The sequence below is a fragment of the Phyllostomus hastatus genome, unplaced genomic scaffold (genome assembly GCF_019186645.2).
Source record: "Phyllostomus hastatus isolate PE091 unplaced genomic scaffold, TTU_PhHast_1.1 phas_scaffold_1224, whole genome shotgun sequence".
Taxonomy (NCBI): domain Eukaryota; kingdom Metazoa; phylum Chordata; class Mammalia; order Chiroptera; family Phyllostomidae; genus Phyllostomus; species Phyllostomus hastatus.
The window spans coordinates 1,599,382-1,620,077 of NW_025334008.1; the positions used below are offsets into that span (position 1 = coordinate 1,599,382).

Sequence of the window (20,696 nt, forward strand, 5' to 3'; positions counted from 1 at the left end):
GAGGGAGGCAACCAGTCAACGTATCTCTTGCACATTGACGTTTCTTTCCCTCTTTCTCCCTCCCTTCCCATGTCTCTGAAAATAAAGAAAATTAAAAAAAAAAACCTTAAAGAAAAAGTAATGCATACTTAGGAAAAAGCGTAAAAAGAAAAGAAAAACCAGCCAAAGGGCCTCTACCCAGAATTCACTTCTGGTAACAACTCGTGGGCACACTTCCTTCCAGTCTTTTTTCCTATGTGTATAATGGAGGGCCATGTTTTTGCATCATCCTTTTATTTTTTACAACATTTTGGTGACAAGGTATTCTCTCCGGGGCCCTGCATTTCCCTGGAATAGTGTCACATTGTGCTCATGGTCCCGTATCACGAAATACACTTCCAACTCGACGTCCCGCTATCCCGCAGTCCTTCCCAGCCCACAGCTACGTTTGGACGTGGAGAGGGATCGGGAGGGCTCTTCAGTTCTTCCTTTTCCTCAATATGCTTTCGCTTTCTATCGCTTCCTCCAGTGAGCCCTGCTGCCTGACTGGTGGGGCTGGACGGATCCTCAGTCAGGGCTGCTTCACATAAAGGAGGGAGCGAGCTGCTTCCAAAGCGAGCCGGTGGGTGGTTGGCCTGAGGGAGCTCCGGCCAGCAGGGAAGTGGGTCCTGCAAGACGTGGCTTCCTGGGGACAGATGGGCGGCGACTGTGGCAGGATGGGCTCGGAGGTGGGGGGTTGGGTAGAAACGTGGCCGGTCACGTGGCAGTGCCTGCCCGCCCAGGAGTCTGGGGGTCTCAGAGCAGGACTGCACTTGAGCCCTCGATGCGGGCTCCGCCTCCTGCGCCGATGCGGGCTCCGCCTCCTGCGCCGCTGGCGCCTGGGTTTCCTCCTCATCCCATGAGACTCTCAATGGCAACACAAACAAAGCTTCCCTGCCTGGTCGGGTAGCTCAGTTGGTTAGAGCGTTGTCCCCATACACCAAAGTTGTGGGTTTGACTCCCCGTCAGGGCACATACAAGAATCAACTGATGAAATGACAAATTGATGTTTCTCTCTCTCTCTGTGTATTCCCCTTCCCCTCCTCTGTCTGGAGCCTGCATGCCCTGGCCCCCCCAACCCCGTGCTGGTGCTCAGTGGCACAGCCTGAAGCTTCAGGAAGTCCTAGGGAGAGAGGAGGGGATGGTTTCCCTTTGCCGGGCTCTGTGTTTCCCAACCATCGGGACCATAGCGCCCTGCTTTCTCCTCGCCCGGAAGATGCTGGCAGAGCACAGAGCAGGCCCTCACTGCTGTTTCTATTAACAACAAAAACAACAAACACAAGAATAACAGGGGGAGGAGGTTCCCACCGTCACTGGTCACTGGGGGTCACTGTGGAGAGAACGAGGCAGGCTCCGGAAGGTCGGACTTGAGTTTGGACTTGAGCTTGCACTGGGAAGCTGCGAAGGGAGCCCTGCTGGCCCAGGTGCCGGAAAGAACTCTGGGGACGTCGCCTCCTCATCCTGTCATAGTGACACTGAGTTCCCAGCGAGCCCATCTGCAAGCCCAGCAGGACTGGGCTGCTGGCCCCATCTGCTCCTCCCTCCTCCTGGGCCCTTGTCCTCAGCGTGGCCTCTCGGGCCACCTCCCCACTGAAAGCGAGTCTGCAGCCTTGGACCCTGCACTACCCAGGGCCTTGCCCGAGGGGTCAGCCAGCAAACCTGCCAGTCCTGTCCTTTCTCAGCGTCTCACAGCCATCTCCTCTGCATCCCACGGCCCGGCTCAGGCCTCAGCCTGCCCCGGCCTCCAGCCTCTCCCCACGGGCCCCTCTCCAGGGTCTCACTTCCCCGCCCCCGGGGCTGGCCCTGCCTCTCTCCTCCTCCTGAGTGCCCCAGGGCTCTCCAGGGCCCGCAGGGGACAGTCAGCCCCTTTCCGGAGGCCCTGCTCCGCCTGGCAGCTGCCTGCCCCTCCCTTGCCTTCCAGGCGACCCTCGCACTGGCAGCCTCACTCCAGCTGCCTTTTGGCCAGTCTCAACCCCTGAACCCTCTCGCCGCTGCCGGGTCCTCCAGCTTTGTCCATGCTGCTCCCTGTGCTAGGATGCCCTTCCCCTCTTCGTCCCCCTGGCCCACCCCTCCTCCTGGGCCCTGCCAAATGCCTTTTCTTCACCCATCGCGTATTTATTTATTGATAACGCTGTTCAGAGAGAGCAAACAGGTGGGTCTGGTCTGGGAAAGGGCGTCACAGGGACCCAGAGGTAAATTCAGTGTCCTTGAGTCTCAGGGCTCCGAAGCAGCCGGCCCAGGACCCAAAGGCTGCTTCGTCTGAACCTGAACGTCAGGTCCCCAGCCAGCCTGCCCACCCGCCCAACCACCTGCCCTGGACCCAGAGCTCTGGCCTCTCGGTGGGTTTCAGCATGGTCTTTGAGCAGCTCGTCCTGTCCCTTATTCAGACGTTGCCAGCCACGTGTCGGTCTGCTCATTTGACAGATAGTCTTTGGGCGCCTGCTGCGTGTGAGGCTCTGGGGATCCCGCCGTGGATGAGACAGCCACAGCCCTCCTCCCGGAGCCCCACCTTGAGTGGGGGAGAGAGATGCTACCTGTAATCGTCACACACACACACACGGTCACTGAAGTGGCAGCTGTGTGACCGGCCTGCCTGGGTTGCTGGGCAGAGGCAGGCCTGCGGCCCCTCCACAGCACAGAGGTGATCACCCGGCCCCCAGTGCCCTTGTGGCCACTAACACTGAGGGAGCCAACAAGGTGGGGAGGCCTGGGTCCTGCCTTGGACTGGCCAAGTCCCCAGGTCCCCTCACTCTTTCCCCTACATTTGCTGAGCCACCCCCACCCGTGCCTGGCTCAGTACCAAGTGTCAGAGACACGCTCGCCAGGGAAGAGATGGTGGTCCCATTGGGGACCACCTCCTAACCCCTAATAGGGACTTTTGCCCCCCTTTTCATACCGCAGCTTCAGTGTGGTAAATAAATGTTACATCAAAAAAAAAACCCCACAAAAAAACAACAACCTAAAAAACAAACAAACAAAAAAAACCCCACTGTGTTCTGTTGAGGTTTTTAAGAAAATGAGCTGTCAAGAATCCTTCATTAAAAATTTAACTGTGGTAGGAAGACGATTAAGTGAATTCTTTATCTTAACACTGTTAAGATAAATTGTTGGTTTTTTAAAGATTTTATTTTTAGATAGAGGGGAAGGGAGGGAGAAAGAAAGGGAGAGAAACATCAAGGTGTGGTTGCCTCTCAAGCATCCCCTACAGGGGGGGAACTTGGCCCACAACCCAGGTATGTTCCCTGACTGGGAATCGAACCTGCGACCCTTTGGTTTGCAGGCGGGAGCTCTATCCACTGAGCCACACCAGCCAGGGCAAGATAAATTGTTCTTATACTTTTTTTTTTTAAATTTAAAAGAGATGGAGAGAAACATCAATGTGTGGTTACCTCTCATGCGCCCCCCAGTGGGGATCTGGCCCACAACTCAGGCATGTCCTGGAATCAAACTGGCGACCCTTTGATTCCAAGGCCAGTGCTCAACCACTGAGCCACACCAATCAGGGCATTTTTGTACATTTCAAATGCAATGGACTGATAGGAACAACTTAGCAAGCTTACTTTTCTTTTGCATTAACTTCTTTACATTCCCAATTTCACAAAACATTGTAATTTTCTCATACGACTTCTCGTACTTCCTCCTTCCCTGAGACAAGAGACGTGTGCTCCCTGGTCGGCGAGGACCTCCCTGACCGCCAGGACGTTGCTGGAGCCCGGCACACACCGCGTTCCCTGAGCCACTCAGGCCTCAGCTGGGCCTCCCAGGGCCACGGCCTCCTCTGCAGCATGGGGCCAGGGCCCCAAGGACTAGATGGGAAGCACAGACCGAGGCGAGGTGGTCACTCAGAACGCAGTGTCTCCTCATTTAGTCAAGTCCATTAGCGCCATTTTGGGCAACGTCGTCTCTCCCCACCTCTCCACCCAACAAGAAGTCCTACTCTGGTCCCTGCTGGGAGCCTCCGGGCCCTGCCGGTCCCCACCATCGCACAAGGCAGTGGGGTGGGCGGGTGTGAAAGTGGGGTTAAGCTGGGGGTCAGGGGTCGAATGCCTCCCTCCCAGGAAGGCGAGCCTGTCCCCAGCCCCTCTCCTGCCTGTGGGGCTTACTCTCAGCTCTCGCCTCTAGCAAGCGTGCCCTGCACCGTACAGGTGCCCTTCCAACAACACGGGTTTGAGCTGCATGGGCCCACTTATGATATGGTTTTTTCCTTCCAGCTAATATCTTTACTGTTTTGTAAAAAACATTTTACTTATTTATTTTTAGAGAGAGGGGAAGGGAGAAAGAGATGGAGAGAAACATCAATGTGTGGTTACCTCTTGCGCGTCACCTACTGGGGACTTGGCCTGCAACCCAGACATGTGCCTTGACTGGGAATCAAACCAGCGACCGTTCTGTTCTCAGGCTGGCACTCAATGCACTGAGCCCCACCAGCTAGGGCAGTACCTGTACTGTTTATGATCTGTGGTTGGGAGTCTGCGGATGTGGAGGGCCGGCTCTAGGCACTCATTGTTCTACACCCTTTTATACTTGAGCACCTACAGATTTGGGTATCTCAGAGGCGTCCTGGAATCACCCACCTCCCCCCACACACTAATATGAGAGACAACTAAGTTTTGGGGGAGTCAAAAGTTACAGGTGCATTTTTTACTTGGAGGGGGTTGGCACCCTTAACCCGCGCGTTGTACAAGGGTCAGCTGTACTGTGTGCCTCTGCCTGTCTCTCCGCCCAGCTTCTCGGGGGCGGGGATGTGTACCTGTCCTGCTCACTGTGCTTCGTGCAAGGCCTGGCACACAGTAGGTGGTCAATAAACCAATCAGGGGTGGGAACTGGGTACTTCGGGTGCGCTAGCGGGGCCTGCCAGACACAGGGAGACAGGGACTCAGGGTGTCAGCAGGGTTCCCCCGCACAGAGTCGGTTTCCGGGTGGAGATGAGACCCACTTGACAGCGACGTGGTGTCTGTAACCTACAAGAGTGGGTGGGGAGCGCAGGCTGGGGCTGCGTCTGCATCTGGGCCCAGCAGAGGGCGCCATTGAGTGCAGTGTGACTGGGCAGGGCCTTCACGGCAAGGGGGACAGGGACTGTTTGAAAGCCCAGGGAGGATGTGGTAGCTCTGGCTGGGGGTGGGAGACCGATGGAGGCCAGGAGGTCGGCTGAGCATCCCGATGGGCAAGAATGAGGCCAGAGCCCGGATGGATTGGGCAGAGGACCGCAGTCAGGAGTGGGTTACAGTTCTGAGCCCAGAGAGCTACAAATTGGGAAACCTTAGGAATGCTTTAAGAAATGGAGTTCTGCCCTGCCAGGGCAGCTCAGCTGGTTGGAGCGTCCTCTGGGTAAGCTGAGGTTGGGTTTGTTCCCAGCTGCAGCACATGCAGGAATCAACAGGTGAATGCATGGATGGGTGGGGAAGCCAGTTGGTGTTTTTTTTTCCCTCTCTCCCCTTTCCTCCCTCTCTAAAATCAATAAATTAACAAAACATTTAAATACTTTCTTTATTTTATTTTTAGAGAGAGGGGAACAGAGGGAGCAAGAGAGGGAGAGAAACGTCAATGAAAGTGTGGTTGCCTCTTGGACACCCCCTGTTGGGCACCTGGCCCACAACCAAGGCATGTGCCCTGACTGGGAATTGAACCGGCAACTCTTTGGTTAGCAGGCTGGCACGCAATACACCAAGCCACACCCACCAGGGGAAAACATTTTTTTTTTTTAAGAAAGAAATCAAGTTCTGTAGCCCACCTGCTGGGCTCATTTCCAACCCCACTCATGGAGGATAGCTCTCTGGGCCTCAGTGTCATCGTCTGTAAAATGGGGATAAGAATAGGGCCCCTCACGGGGTGGTCAGGAGGCTGAAGTTCGCCCACTGGGGCCTCAATCTGCTCAAGCAAAAAGCAGGTACGACACTCCCACTGTCCTTGCCCAGGGCTGTCATGAGGTTCAGAAGCCACACAGGCGCTTCTCCTGATTTGGTGATTTTAAGGTTCCGCAGGCTCTGTGCTGATGTCTCCAAAGTCAGGTGACTGTGGGGGCCAGTGGGGCTTGAATGGACAGGGGTCTCAGAGACAGCGCCTCTGAGGGTGATGTTTCGCTGAGTCAAGAAAGACGATGGTGGAGGACGGTGAAACTTGTCTCCCTGATGACACTCTGGCCTTCTCAGAAGCCGATCTTCGCCAGGTTACCTCGTGCCTCAGGTGATCTGCTGACGACTGACCGCAAGTCCCCAGGGCCCCGAGGAGAGCCTGGCACACAGCAGGTGGGGTGCTTAGGACACGCTTGTCCAAGGACGGAGGCACCGAGCTTCTCAGCAGCTCAGTGGCGGAAGGAGACCGTCATCATCCCCATTGGTGGAGTCAAACCTCAACCGTCCCCCCCTCAACTAACTGTGAGCACCGCTGACACTCTTGGATGGTCCCTGCTATTGTCTTCAAAATTAAGTTTCAGAAACAAATTGGACATCCTGCTCCCGTCCTTTGAAAACTCAATCATGCATTCTAAGCACTTTCCTGGGTCATTCAATATTCTTCGAAACTCCATTCTTAAGTGGTTGCGTAACCTTCTGTTGTGAAAATGCACCGTGACCCACTTCTTCCCACGTCCGGGAGTCAGGCAGCCCCGCGGCTGTGGGGCCGAGGCCTTCAACCTGACTCCGCTGCGCTCCTGGGTGTCTCCTTGGAATTGCTTTCTTTGGACTGAAGCGAGCTCCTCGCCAAGAGCCACGCACTGTGCACATGACCTCACTGGGACCCCGAGGGACTGCGGGCAGCCCGCTACAAGCCTCGGCGGATCGTTACTTTGTTAGGTTAAGTGCATGTCCTCTGAGCCGCCAGTGCCCCTGCCGCACATTCCAAGACATTATCACTAAAGCTCCAAAGGGGTCCCGAGGGAGGGGATCTGCGGTGGGGGCAACCCGAAGTCTCCCAGGGGTGTCTGCCCCAGCTGAGGTTGGGGGCCTGGCGGGGTGGGGGGGAAGGCACGAGGGGCGCCCATCAAAGGGAATTCTGCAGCAAAGCGACAGAGTAGACACGTCCTCGCGCATGCGCGCCCGCGCAGCCGCAGCAGCCACGTGGCGAGCGCTTAACCCAGGCGGAGTGAAAACAGTGAGACAAGCAAGTCATCTGTAACACAGCTTCATTTACATACATTAAAAATGCACGCACACAAAGCAACAATAAGCATTTCCCACAACACACACAAGCAGAAAGATCCACAGTAAACACAGGAGGGCGGTTGGCTGTGGGGAGGAGGGGACCGGAGCGGGCACGTCGGCAGTGGAGGGGGAAGGAGCCAGGAGGGGCCGCACCGAGGCGCAGAAGCAGAGCCCAGCGGCTGGCGATCTTTCTCCTGGCCGGACCAGGACCAAGGGGCAGGGGGCGGCAGCAGGTCTGCCCGGCCACGGACACTTCCCCAGCCCGCGTCCCGACCCACCTGCACTTCTCCGGGCGCTTTGAGCAAGGCGGCCCCTGGCTCTGAGGCAGCGGGAAGGCGCGACCCCGGGCCTCGGCCTTAGAAGACGTCTTCGTAGGCCCTAGGCTTGCCCACCCCGTCTAATCTCCAACAGAATCAAGGGCCCCACGAGAGACTGCCAATTTGTTTCGAAAAATTATTCTGCCCATTGAGGCCTTCAGACCCCCACCTCCACACCTGAAGTCCCTGCCACATCACAGAAGAGCATTTTAACTCTCCCCGAACCGCTCGGCGCACTTTGGAGTCTCCCCCACTCCCCGTGTGGCCCTCGGTCCTTGCCGCTTCACAGGACAGGGGACTGGGAACAGGTGAAGGGGACCCCGGGCACCCCCCTTCTCACAGAGCTGCGGGGACTGGCCGCCTGATGGCCGACAGCTGGTTTCCCGCCTCTCCCAGTCCCTTGGGGCAGGAGTTCCAGAGCTGGCCTCCCTTCCCTTCTTGCACAAATGTCTGCTGAGTGCACCCACAGGGCGCCAGGCTCTGCTCTGGGTGCTGAGACAGCAGGGAGCGGGCACAGTCCCCATCGCTGTGGAGGTGACCGTAGGGGCAGGAGCCAGAGGACAAGCAAGTGACCATGGAAAAGGGAGGGTCTCGAATCTCCGGACCATCTCGACTGAACTTCGGGGAATCAGGTGCACGAGCGCGCATGCGTGTGGTGTGTGCGTGTTTGGGGAGGTCATGGCCCCGGCGAAAGGGAGGACAGCACTTGAGTGAGGACACAGCGCTGCCAGGGCAGTGCGTCTCTGACCTCCCCTCTGACCCCGCAGTTCCACTGCCAGGAATTTATCCCAAGGGCAGCACCCAGAACCAACGTCAGGAAGAACAGCGCGAGGATGTTCCCTGTAGTGTTGTTTATATCCACGACCGTGGGGGCACAAGAAGGGACACGGGACGCCCACACGACAAAGTCCTTACACTGCCACCAAAACTGACATTGTAGACACTTAGTGTCAGGTTGAAAGATGTTCATCGTTAAGCTCCTATGCTTATTTTTAAAAGATTTTATTTATTTATGTTTGGAGAGAGGAGAAGGGAGGAAGAAAGAGAGGGAGAGAAACATCAATGTGTGGTTGCCTCTCGCACGCCCCCTACTGGGAACCTGGCCCGAAACCCAGGCGTGTTCCCTGACTGGGAATTGCACCCACGATCCCTTGGTTCCCAGCCTGCACTTGCTCAATCCATTGAGCTACACTAGCCAGGGCAAGCTTCTAGGTTTAAAAAACAGTGGCAAACCAGCACGAAACAGTGTGATTTCATTTTTTCCTGGAGGAAAAAGAAAAGCAACCTGAGCGTGCCGTGCATGCGCCTGTGACGTGGGTGCAGAGCGCCACCCAGGACTGTGGGCGGCACTTGGCTTTCGCTGCTGTGTTTTCGCTTTAGGTATATTTTCTCGTGTTTCTGAATTAATTTTTATTCATTCTGTAATCGATAATTTAAAAACACATATACAGAAGCACAGAAAAGAGCCAGGAAGGCTGGAAAACAAAATGTAAGCAGTAGTTATTTATATCTAGATGGTGGGACTAGGGGTGATTTTTACATTTTTTAATTTGGATAATGAAAAGGCTATTGTTTTTTAAGGTGCCTTTAACAGCTCCCGAGATGGCCTCACTCCCACCACCTGCAAGGCGCCCACTGAGGAGGCCAACTCCACTGCTCGTGCTCAGGGCCCACTCTTGTGGGCGGGCCACCCCTGCCCTTGGGGAACGTGCAAGTGGGGGGGGCTGGCGGTCTCCAGAGTAGGGGTGCAGGAGCCCCAGGATGAGAAACAAAAGTGTTGGGGTTTTGACCCTTTACCAGAGTCCATTTCACCCTGGCTGGTGTGGCTCAGTGGATTGAGTGCTGGCCTGCAAACCAGAGGGTCACCGGTTCGATTCCCAGTCAGGGCACATGCCTGAGTTGTGGGCTTAGGTCCCCAGTAGGGGGCCCACAAGAGGCAACCACACGTGAATGTTTCTCTCCCTCCCTTCCCCTCTCTAAAGATACATAAATAAAATCTAAAAAAACCCTCCCACAGAGTCCATTTCTGCTTGCTCACGTCCACGGTGCGCGGCTGCAGGAGATGGAGCATGACTAAACATAAATGCGCATTTGTCCTCGGGGCCACCTGTGTGTTCTGGCAGGGCTGTGGCTCCAAACAGTTTGCAGGCCAGTGGCCTGCAGATGGGGTGACAGACACATGAGCAAACAGGCCCCACCAGAGCGACCAGCTCAGACCTGGGACCTCGGAGTGCTCCCGTCTGTCTTCCTCTGCCCCACACCCCCTCTGCAGGCAAACCCTGTCACCTCCACCTGCAAAGCAGACCCAGAACCTGCTCACTTGTCACCACCTGACCCCCACCCGCTGCCAACGCCGGCCTGTCTGAGCCACGCCAGCTGTCCGAACTCTGCACCAGCCTGCCAGCTGTCCTGCTGACCCCTGCAGGTGACTCCCAGCACCTCGGACACATCCGAGTCAGAGCGTGCCTGTCCCCTGCCCGGAGCCACCCCTGACTACCGGCTCACCCAGAGAAGAGTCCATGTCCTCACTGGGACTACAAGGCCCAGTAGTCACCCCTGTTGTCCCCTCTCTGCCGCCTGGCAGCCCATTGCCTGCAATGCCCTTCCCCAGGTGTTCACAGGCTCCCAGCTGACCTTCCTACACATGTGCTCACAGGTCACCTTCTCCACGAAGCTGCCCTGACCTCCCTGTCTTTAAAGCTGCGCTCACCGCCCCTCCCCCTGTTTCCTTTTCCCACGCCCTTCAGCCCCCACACCCCCACACCGCTGACTCCGCCTGTGTCTCCAACATGGGCTCAGCGAGGGTGGGGCTGGCTGCCGGTTTTGGTCACTGGGGTGTCCTGAGGGCCCAGGACACTGCCTCCCTGACACGAGGCAACCAGGGGCCATTAAACATGCATTTAGGGCAAGGGCTGGGGAGTCTGGGGTTGGCGGTGATGGGGCCTCACCTGGGGGACCCGGGCCAAAGAGAGGCATGTTCAGGCAACTCGCTTCCCCTTCCTCATGGGGAGAGTGGCCGGTGTCAGCCGGAGGGGCTGGCGGCCAGGCCCGGCTGCGGGGCCTCGGTGAGGGCAGGAGGGAGCCTGGACTTCGTTCCTCGGAGGGTTTTCGGCAGGGGGCAGAGGGAGGCTTGTGTTTCTGAGCGCCACTCCGTGGCTGCTGGGAGGACGGGCCAGGCAATGAAGGGGTTTGGGGCTGGGGAGGCTCCTGGGAGCTGTGTGGTCACTATTAGCTACTGGCGTCTTTGGTGGGTCTATGGGCAGCGCTGAGAGTGGGCCGGCAGCGGGTGCTCTGTGGGACTGCCTTGTTCTTCGAGCCCCCCTCCCCCCTCCCCCACAGAGAAGAGAGCCACTGCTCTGGCCTTGGGGCCTCGGCGGACCCAGCTCCTCACAGCCGCAGCCTGAGACTCTCACCCCGGGCCAGCGTCCGCTTCCACGTTTCTCGCACAACGTCCCCACCTGAACTCCACCCTGTTTGTTTCTTTGTTGCTTCTTCCCTCCTCAAGTGGAAGCCGGGCAGGGGCTGGGAAGGGCCTCGTGGACCCCGGCCATCCCCAGAACCGGCCGCACCTGCTGACCACCCTGTGTGTAGATGGATGGAGGATGGGGGAGTGGGGGGGGCGGCTGCATGGTGACAAGGAAGTGCAGAGTGTCGCCCCTTCAGGGAGCTATGGCTGGGTCTGCTGGGACCGCAGCTGGAGAGACTGGGGTGGACTCAGAGGCAGCCTGTTGGAGGCAGGATGGGCGGGGTGGCCTGGAGCCGGAGGACACAGGCAGCCCTGCGGGAGAAAGACCAGGCCATGTGACAAGGCCCTGCTGTTCCTGGACTGTGATGCTGGCTTCCCTGGTCCTGGCCCCACAGCCACCCAGGAAGGGACAGCCTTCTTGCCTTCAGTGGCCCCTTGTCACTGTCCCCCCCACAATGGCTCTGGCCCCAGGCTCTCCAGGACGGGCAGAGGGTGGCCAGAGAACCCTCTTGCTTTGGAGGGACAGGCCCGGAAGTGTGGTGGAGGAGGCGATGGCAGCTCTGGGGGCCTGGGGCATCTGTCCTGGAGCCCTCTTCTTCCTGGCTCTACAGGCTGGGGCTGAAGGGGCCTCACGGGCACAGGGGACTGACCGACGCCTTTGAGACAATGGGACCTCAACCAGGGGTGAGTCACCGCAATATCTGGCAATATTCGGAGACGTTTTGGGAACTGGGGGCGAGGGTGCAATCCCCCACCTAGTACGGAGGGATCGCTCAACCCCCTACAGTGCGGTGGACGCCCCGTCCCCACCGTGGAATACCAGCTCCAAACACCAGCTGAGCGAGCGGAGGAGAGGACCAGCTTTGAACAGGCACAGCTCAGCCCCACAGCCTCAGCCGGGGCCGCCTGAGTCAGCCTCATAATTGATCAGGTAGCAGCTGCCCTGGGGCTCAGAGTCTCATGCGAGATTCACACCGGCTCCCAGAAGGAAGCGGGGGTGTGAGCCCCACACTAGCAGCAGAGTGGGGCTCCCCAGGTACCAAGATGACTCTACACCCTTGACAAGTACAAAACCCACCCCCAGCCCCTGGGGGGCGCTCTCATCCCCTTTCTCAGACGAAAAACAGAGATGCAGACTCCACCACCGGACTAAGGCCACCCAGCAGGCGGGACACACAGCACAGAGACCCCATGGAGGGGAGGCTCCCGGGTCGACCTGTGACCCCAGGGCCGGCCCGGTCAATCGGGTGTTTGCCTGCCCCGCTGTGGGAAGCGGGCAGGTGGTTCTGCCCTGGGCCCCAACTCCCTGGCACAGAGACAGAGAGCCCTGTGCCTGAGGAGATCCAGACAGCCTCTGCTCCACTTAATAGGGTACAGACAGCATCTCAGAAGTGCCCAGGGGTGGACGTGAGGAGCAGGCGGGGTCACCCAGGAGGCCCTCGCCCACGCAGGGAGGAGGCACAGGCCACCACCCTCACCCACCCCACCGCCGGCTGCCCCCGGGGCTCACCTGGATGCCGTTCTCCTGCAGGTTCAGGTACCGAGTGTTGACAGGGATGCTGGCCGGGACCTCTGCCAGCTCTCTCCGTGTGCAGATCACCCGGCTGGCCTGGTTGCTGCAGGAGCAGGCTGCCGGGCAGGAGGTGGCTGGCGGGGAGCCCCCTCCAGCAGCCAGGGTCAAGGCCACGCCGCCCCCGCCGGCCCCCAGGGGTGGGGAGAAGAGCCAGAGGAAGAGCAGGGCCCCATGGGGCCAGGACATCCTACTGGGCGGCAGTGGGGGGCACGGGGAGCCGCGGGCGCACGCCATCCTCAATGTTCATGCTCCGCACGGGCGCCGGGGGGCTGTCGGGAGAGAGAAGGAGAGGCTCGGTGAGGGTGGGGGAACCCGCCTGGCCCGTCCGCTCCCCAGCCCCCAGCTCTGGCCACTGTGGCCACTGCCGTCCCCTCCCTGCCCTCCTCTCATCTCACCCCCTCCCCGCTGAGAAGACTTTATGCCCATTTCACAGAGCCGAAAACTGAGGCTGGGCCAGAGGACACGCTTGCCCAAGGTCACGTGGCCCGTTAGAGGCGAGGCCAGCCAGATTCAACACTTAGTTCTTGGCAGGATTTCAAAAAGGCGGGTAAGTGGGCAGAGAGGAAGGGAGAGACAGGCGAGGCAGAGGTGACGGAGGGAGGGTGGGGCGTCGGGTAGGGAGTCTGCGTGGGGTTCTGGTTCCTAGCACGGCACCCACCCCGACCCCCGGTCACCCGTGTGAGCCTCTGGGAGCTGACTCCAGCCTCCTGTCCTGTGCCCTCCCCTCCCTTCTCCCTCCTGGAGCGTTTGCAAGGAGGCTGACCTCCCAGCACCTGCCTGCACACCCTCCATCCATCACGCTAGCCCAGCTACGCACTGGCCCCAGCCCTCTCAGCCAGTCCAGGACCTGGGGCCTCACGGCAGGTGCGGGGATTGGAGTTAGACACACAGAGGAAGCTGAAGGAACACGAGGTGCCAGCCAGGCAACTGCGGAGGTGAGGGGTGTGGCTAGTGAGGCCGGGAGGCAGTGTGGGGTGGATGGGGAGGAGGCTGAAGGCAGTGCTGGGGGCCCAGGGGGCCCAGATTGACCTGGAGCGGCAGGGTCTGCAGGCCAAGAGCAGGGAACCTGAAAGGCCGGAGCCGGGGGCCCGGGACCCTGTGCCTGAGCTCTGCCAGGAAGGAGGGCAGTGTGGGGTCAGGTCTTCCCACCCCCACTTCCACAGGAGGATAAGCTGATAGTAACAATAACCATCATTGTTCTAAGCTCACAGTAACCATGAAGAAGACTGCTCGGGACTTCGGAGCAAGCCTTTTCTGTGCACACACGCAGTCTCACCGGAGGAAGCCTCGTGCTAACCGCAGGAGGAAGCGGTTACGGGCCCAGCTCACAGATGAGGACACTGAGGCCCCAGGACAGAAAGTGGCTGTCCCAGGGCATGGGGCCCTGCGGTGGGTGGAGAGGGCCGAGGGGCTGCAGCCCCAGGGCCACCCTGCGGCCCCCAGGCCCTGCACACACGGTGCCCGAGATGCACGGGGGCACCCACGCCAGCGAGCCCTGCTCCGCCACGCCAAGGCGAGGCCTGCGAGTCCCCAGGAGCCGCCTGCACACTCGGGCCGCCAGCCGTGACAGGGGCACGCCCTCACACGGCGGCTTGGACCCTCAGACCCAGACCCCCCCCCCCCCGCACACGCACGACCGCATGCATCCACTCTCCCCCCCTGCAGTTTCCCAGGTCGTTTCGACTCCGATGGAAATGCGTGTGTCTGTGTGCCTGAGTGCCTGTGTGCCAGTGAGCGGGAGACAGAGGCAGAGGGACGGAGAGACAGAGGGACAGACAGACAGACAGAAATGAGAGAGAAGGACAGAGAGACAGACAGAGGGAGACCGAGGCAGAGGGACAGACAGACAGAGGGACGGAGAGAGGGCTGGCAGTTCTGTCTGGATCCCAAACTCATTTTTCTGCCCGCGGGGCTGGGGGCCGGGAGAGCATCTGTCTGAGGGGAGGGCGGCGGGGCCTTCCCTCCCTTCCCCAGTGTGACCGGGGGACTCAGGCTCTGTCCTTGTCCAGAGCCCATGGCTGCGCCCCCACCTCCTAGGACTGGGGAGCACCCAACCTGCACCCTCTAAGCCAGGGACTGGTGCGGCCCGATGGGGCCCGCATTGGAGGCTCGGGGACCCAGGGGCCAGGACAGCCCCGGGACGGTGGGAGCCCGCTGCACCCCAGCTCTCTGCCGGCCGCTGTGTCTCCACCTCCTCACCCGTCCCCATCTCTCCTGCCGCCAGCCCACGTCCGTCCCCCTCACCCCCCATCACCGCTCCTGCAGCGGCTGCCCGGCCTCCTCCCTTCCCTCCTGCACCCTCGCCATCTCCCGTCTCCGTCCTTGTCCCCTCCCACAGAAGGGACACTCACCCTGGTGGCTCGGCTTTCGCTGGGCCTCTCCCTGCACCCCAGGCCCCCCCTGCACATGCCTCCAGCCGCCGCCGCTGCCGGGCTCTGCCTCCCCAGCTCTCTGGGTTCTGTCGAGGTCGTGCTGGGGGGGGCGCAGGGGCTTCTTGGGTCTCCCCGCGCCCCCCCCTCGTCTCCTGTCACCCTTCCCGCCCCCGGGGGGCAGCTGTCGTAGGCCACTGCCGCAGCCTTCTCCTCCTCCCCGCCCTGCTGGCCTCCTCTGGTCCCTGCCCCTGCCCCCACCTCTACCTCCACTTTCCCCCCACCGACCGACAGTCTCTCTCCTCTCCGCCTGCCACCGGCCCCGGGCCCCTCTCCTCTCTCTCGGCCCCTCTGCCACCGGCCCGTCCCTCCTCAGCCCTGTCACGCTGTCCCCTCACTGCCGGGCCTCCCCGGGGACCACCGGGGCCCCTCTCTCCCTCTCCTCCATCTCCTCCTCACTCTCCCTCGGTCCCCATCACCCTCTGGTGTTCCGGAAGCCTGTCTCAGTCAGATTCCCTGTCCGTCTGTCTGTCTGTCTCTCTCTCTCCCTTTCTCCGCGATTACAATTTCTAGTCACACGGCAGTGCAGAGCCAAGCGGAGCCTCGCTCCCTCCCTCTCACCCCTCCCTCCGCCTTTCTCTCCTTCTGGACGGGGAGGGCGCCTCTCCTCCCTCCTCCTCGCCCCCCTTCCCGAGGCCCAGAGGCCTCCCCCTCCCCCGCTAATCAAAGGCTCCGTTATCTAATTAACCCGTTGGTTCTGGGCAGCAGGGAAGGTCGGGGAAGGAGGGCGGAGGGGGAGGACGCTGCCGGCTGGGCTGCCCGGGGAGGGGGCCTGGGCCCTGCCAAGCCTGGCCTCGTGGCTCAGGCCGCCTTGTGGGCTGCAGAGCCAGGCTGACTGCCCCTCCCACTGCCGCTGGGCCCCAGGCACCGGTCCTGCACCAGCCCCCCAGGCCCAGGGCAGACAGACAACCTAGACAGGCTCCCCTGCGGGCACCCCCTCCAGGACCTGAGGGGCCCCTAACCGCCCCCCCCCCCCCACCGCCACCACCACACTGCACGGCCATTCACTCCACACCCCAGCCCTGCTGCACCGGCACACTGGGACCCACATCCCACACGCCCAGTCCTTCAGCCGACAGTTCACACTCGGAGAAACCCACCCCCACGCGGGCTCTCTCTCCCCTGGACCTCAGCCATGCCCTGGCAGCTGCCTCCCGGTACATGTCTGCAAAATGGGCAGTGAGGTGGCATTTGCTCATTCAACTCATCCGTCTGTCTGTCTGTCCATCCATTAAATCTTATATGCACACACAGGTGTAGGCACTGACAAATGCTGCCTCCACACTCGGAGCCCAGGACAGCCACGGGCCACAAAAGACGAGGGGCAGGAGGAGAGAACACTGCTGAGCGCCAGGGCCAGCCAGAGCGCTGGGCCGGTGGTGTGCTTGCTGTGTGGCCTCCGGCCAGGGCCTTCGTGTTTCTGGGCTGCAGACAGACGCTGTGAACCAGGGTGATGACAGTGTCTATCTCACTGGGCGACCAGGGGCCGACTGGCTAAGTGCTCGGCAAGTGGCCGTACCTTCACGAGACAGGCGGACCCCTCGTTGTCCTGGCCTGCCGCCATCTCCCCGCAGTGATCAGGGGAGCCTCCTCACGGGCCTCCCCACTTCCACCCTTGTCTCCCTCCCAGTCTGTTCCCACCACAGCCAGCGTGTCCTGCCAGATCCTGCCATCCTCTGCCCAGCAGCCTCTCCTGCTCTGACCAAACTGACTGTCTCTCTGGGTGTCAGGGGCAGAGGCCCCTCTCCCCGGACTGCTGCTCTGACTTCTGCAGCCACCCACCCCCTCTGCTTGCCCTGTGGCCTCTTTCTGGTATGAGGACGGGCTGTGCGCCTGTCTGGCCACCTCAGGGCCTTTGCATGTGCCCTTCCCTCTGCCTGGGCCCCTCAGCCCCAGCTTTCCCTGTCTTCTCTCAGGCTTTTGCTGAGATGTCACCTTCTCAGTGAGGCCATCGTGACCACCTCACAGCACACAGACCCCCCTTCACCACTACCCCCGACTCTTCTGGAACCTTCTCTGCTTTGTTTTTCTGTATAATGTTTTTTCGCCATCAACCTCTCGTGAGCTTGTACCCTGGAGCATGAGCTCCCCAAGGGCGGGGGTTGTTTCTGTTTTGTGTGGTCCCAGTGTCTATGGCATGTGGGAGCACATGGGAGGTGCTCAGTGATCGTCATGACTGAACGGATAAGGTGTTGTTGCTGTTAGTCTGTATTTCCCCCGTTACACCACATGCTTCACAGAGTCACACCGAGGCACAGCCATCCCCACATCCCCTACTCTGCACACCCAGGCAGGACACATGCCAGCAGCTGCCCACCTGGGGCTCACGCCTCAGATGCTCCCTGAGTCTGAGGTCCCTTCCCATGCCCGGAGGGCTGCCTGCCAGAGGCAGCACATCCATAGGCTACAGACACAGCTGCCTCCAGCTCAGACCACGGTGCCACCTGGCTTGCTTGGTCTCGGCTAGTGCACCCTAGATCCCAAACTGCAGGTGCACCCCACTAAGTGCCGCGCCCTGCAGAGAGTTGCCTCTTCCACACCACTCGAATGAGCTCCACCCCTCCTCTTCTGAGTGCGTTCCCACAGCTAGGCACCCCGTGCACGCCCGACTTGTATAACACCTTGAATAACACCACTGCCAATCACGAAACATCTGCCGCACACCTGGCACCAACCAGGCCCCGTTCTGTGGTTCCCCCACCTGCCCATTTCCCAGATTGGGAAGCTGAGGCACAAAGGTGAGGCCAACACAGCTAGGAATAGCCCCTCCTGGTCAGCCTCACCAAAGGGGCCCCAGAGACCCCTGAGCTTAATGACAGTCCCACTGAGGTCCCCTGTGGGATGTAGAACAAGACCCATCCCCCCCAAAGCCCCTGCCTTTGCCCCCACTGCAGAGGATGTGACAACTTTGCCCCTGCCCCACGCCCTGCTGGCGGAGGCTCTGTGGCCTGCCTTCTGTGCCCCTCCCACTGGCCACGGCCTCCTCGCAGTGACAGGAAGCAGTTACTGAACACCTGCCACACGCCCAGGGCCGTGCTAATCACAGCCCATGCCTCGGGCTGCTGGCTTCTCTCCAGGTCCCAGGGACAAGGGGACTGTTCTTGCATCCATTTCACAGACGGGGAGGCAGGTCCAGAGGCCTGCAGGACCTGGCCAGGGGTCACATGGCCTGCAGGAGACAGCTAGGAGTGGGGCCTAAGGCCCAGACCTTGGCCAGGTCACCACAGTGCCTCTCTAACCCAGCGCCCCGCACACCTGTTGTCCACCCCACTTGGTGCGAGAGGCCCTGAGGAGAGAAGAGGTGCGAAAGGCAGAGATGGGGCGACAGAGTGTCAGGGGAGCAGGGAGCGAGCTGAGATCCCGTGAAGGCAGCGGCGTGAAGGCAGTGGCACTGGCGGTGTGGGGCTGAGGTCGGGCACCCTCCCCAGCCCGGGCGCTGAGGTCTCTGAGGGCTGTGCCTGAGAGGATCCAGGCTGTTGGCAGATGGGAAATTTAGGTGGCCCCGGGGAGGCGGGGCGAGGGGGAAAGGGAGGCAGAAGGCATTCTCGTCAGGCGTATTCATTTTTTTCTAGGGGAAGTTCAGGAGGTGAGAGAAAAGATAGGAAATTGACTGCCTTCGCAGCAAGAGAGATGGAGGTGAGATCTAAAGAAGAACTTCCCGACTGCGAGGGACTGTGGCGGAAGTGGAGCCCGGAGCCGGGAGGGAGGTGAGACATCAAAGCCAGGGAGAGCCGAACACTTCTCCCCAGGCCTGCGCATGGGCGAGGCCCCGGGCTGTGAAGGGGGGCGCATGGCGGGGGAGGGTATGAGCAGCTCACGCTTCAGGGATGGATGAAACAACTTCACATGTGAGTGGCTCTGAGCCAGCCAGTGTCCTAAATGCTTTTAAAATAAAAGTAACCCCAAAGCCCTGAGAATTGACAGGCCCCTAACGTTTGAGACAGAAGAACCCTGGGAGAAGGGCTGCTCGGGCCCCTCCCGGCGGCTGCTGAGGGCACCGGGCTGCGGGCCTCTAGGCAGCAGGCCGGCTTCCCAGGGGCCTGCGTGGAGCTGGGGAGGGGGGGCTTGCTCCGAGGCTCGGGCTTGTCCTGTCTTCCCCAACTGCCCCCTTGCTCGGAGGCCCCGTTGTTTATTCAGTCTTCCTGTGTTCATTTAACCAGTATTTACTGAGAGGCTCCTGGCCCCGTGGCCTCTGAGGCTCCTCCCACACCTCGGGCACATTCCCACCCCAGGGCCTTTGCTCCTGCTGCCCCCTCTGCCCTGAGCGGTCCTTCTTGGGTCTACAAGCCTCTCTCTGTCTCTGTTGCAATGCCAACTTGGAGAGGGCTTCTTTGTCCCCGCCCCACTTATGCTTCTTTTTCTTTTTTAAGATTTTTTTCTTTTAAAGAGAGAAAGAAAGGAGAAAGAGAGGGAGAGAAACACCAATGTGTGTTTGCCTCTCATGCACCCCCTACTGGGGACCTGGCCCACAACCCAGGCATGTGCCCTGACTGGGAATCGAACCCCTGACCCTCTGGTTTGTAGGCCTCTGCTCAATCGACTGAGCCACACCAGCCAGGGCTTCTGCTGCTCCCCCCCCCCCCCGCCCCCTTTACAGCCTGCCTATTATGTCTGGCGTCACCTGATGGACAATGACTTGTTCTCTGCTTATTGTCTGTCTCCCCACTAGAAGGCGAGCACCCAGGGCAGTGGGCTCTTTGTGTGGCCTGTTTACTGCTGGTCTTCAGGGCCTAGGACAACCTCCCACCCCCAAGTCAATACTTGCTAAACAAAGAATGAGCGAGCCAGCGCCCCCTTCTGCCAGGTCCCCTGCCAGAACCCCATGCATGGGGGCCAATGAGTCCTGTTTTTGTTTTGTTTTGTTTTCTCTAGGGAGTTAGTGGACTCCGTGGGTAACATTCAAAGACTAAGCATGGGGGGCTGGGGCTGGAGTGTTTCGGATGGGCACTGCCCCTGGCCCAGGGGCAGTGACAGCAGCGAGGCTGAGCTCCGAAGGACCTGCGGGAGGCGGATGGGCGCACAGGTGCCCAGGCCCGCTGGCTGGGGAGGCAGGTGGGAGTCCGGGAGCCCCGTGGAGTCGGAGTCGGGCACAGACGTCCACCTGCACCGCCGGAGCAGAGGCTGGGGTGTGGGGGCTGGGATGAGGAGGGCGGGGTCAGCTCGGGGTTGGAAAGACCCGCAGGAATGGGCTGGAGGCTGGGGAGGAGCTGGGCCAAGGGTCCTGGGGAGAGGATGCGCCTGTGGCTGGGGTCATGCAGACCATGGGGACGGAGAGGAGGGAACCAGTGAAAAGTGAAGGCTAAAGCAGAACTTAGCAGAGTGCAGAGCTTGGAGGAGCCGTGGGAGGTGAGGCGGGGGCGGGCCCACGCCCTTCAAGGGAGAGGGTGGGGCAGGAGTGGCGGAGGGATACACGAACCCGTGTGGTCACCACCACCCTGGGCTCCCACCTCCTCCTCTGTAAGCAGGACCTGGTGACAGTCCCTGGCCGTCCTTCCATTTCCTCCCTTGAGAAATGGGAATTAATAACAGGCGCCATTAGAGCCGGGGCAGGGAGGGCAGGGGTCGGGACGCAGGAAGGCCTGAGGGCGCGGCTGTTTACTCCCCACATGCAGGTGTCTCAGTGTCTGGATGCGTCACTGTCTGTCGCGCTCGCTGCCACCCACTGACCGGTATGGCGGGCCACCAGCGAGTGCGGCTGCCGCGCTCTTGCCCCCACCCACCCCTGGGGAGTGTGACTGAGGGGCTGAATTGCTT

At 60.3% G+C, this 20,696-nt stretch overlaps 1 protein-coding gene across 2 annotated transcripts in view; it reads right to left on the bottom strand.

The window, feature by feature from the left end:
* Nucleotides 1–20,696, bottom strand: part of LRRC4B (leucine rich repeat containing 4B) — a 35,995-nt gene that overhangs the window by 7,771 nt on the left and 7,528 nt on the right. Inside the window, exons 1-2 of one of the 2 annotated variants that reach the window (XM_045856171.1) lie at nucleotides 14,865–15,093; nucleotides 12,451–12,782 (exon numbers count right to left, since the gene is read on the bottom strand). In XM_045856171.1, the coding sequence (XP_045712127.1) occupies nucleotides 12,451–12,747 (297 nt within the window). In that variant the 5' untranslated portion in view covers nucleotides 12,748–12,782; nucleotides 14,865–15,093. Of the gene's footprint in view, nucleotides 1–12,450; nucleotides 12,783–14,864; nucleotides 15,094–20,696 lie in introns of those variants that run through there. The other variant, XM_045856172.1, reaches the window with a different exon arrangement.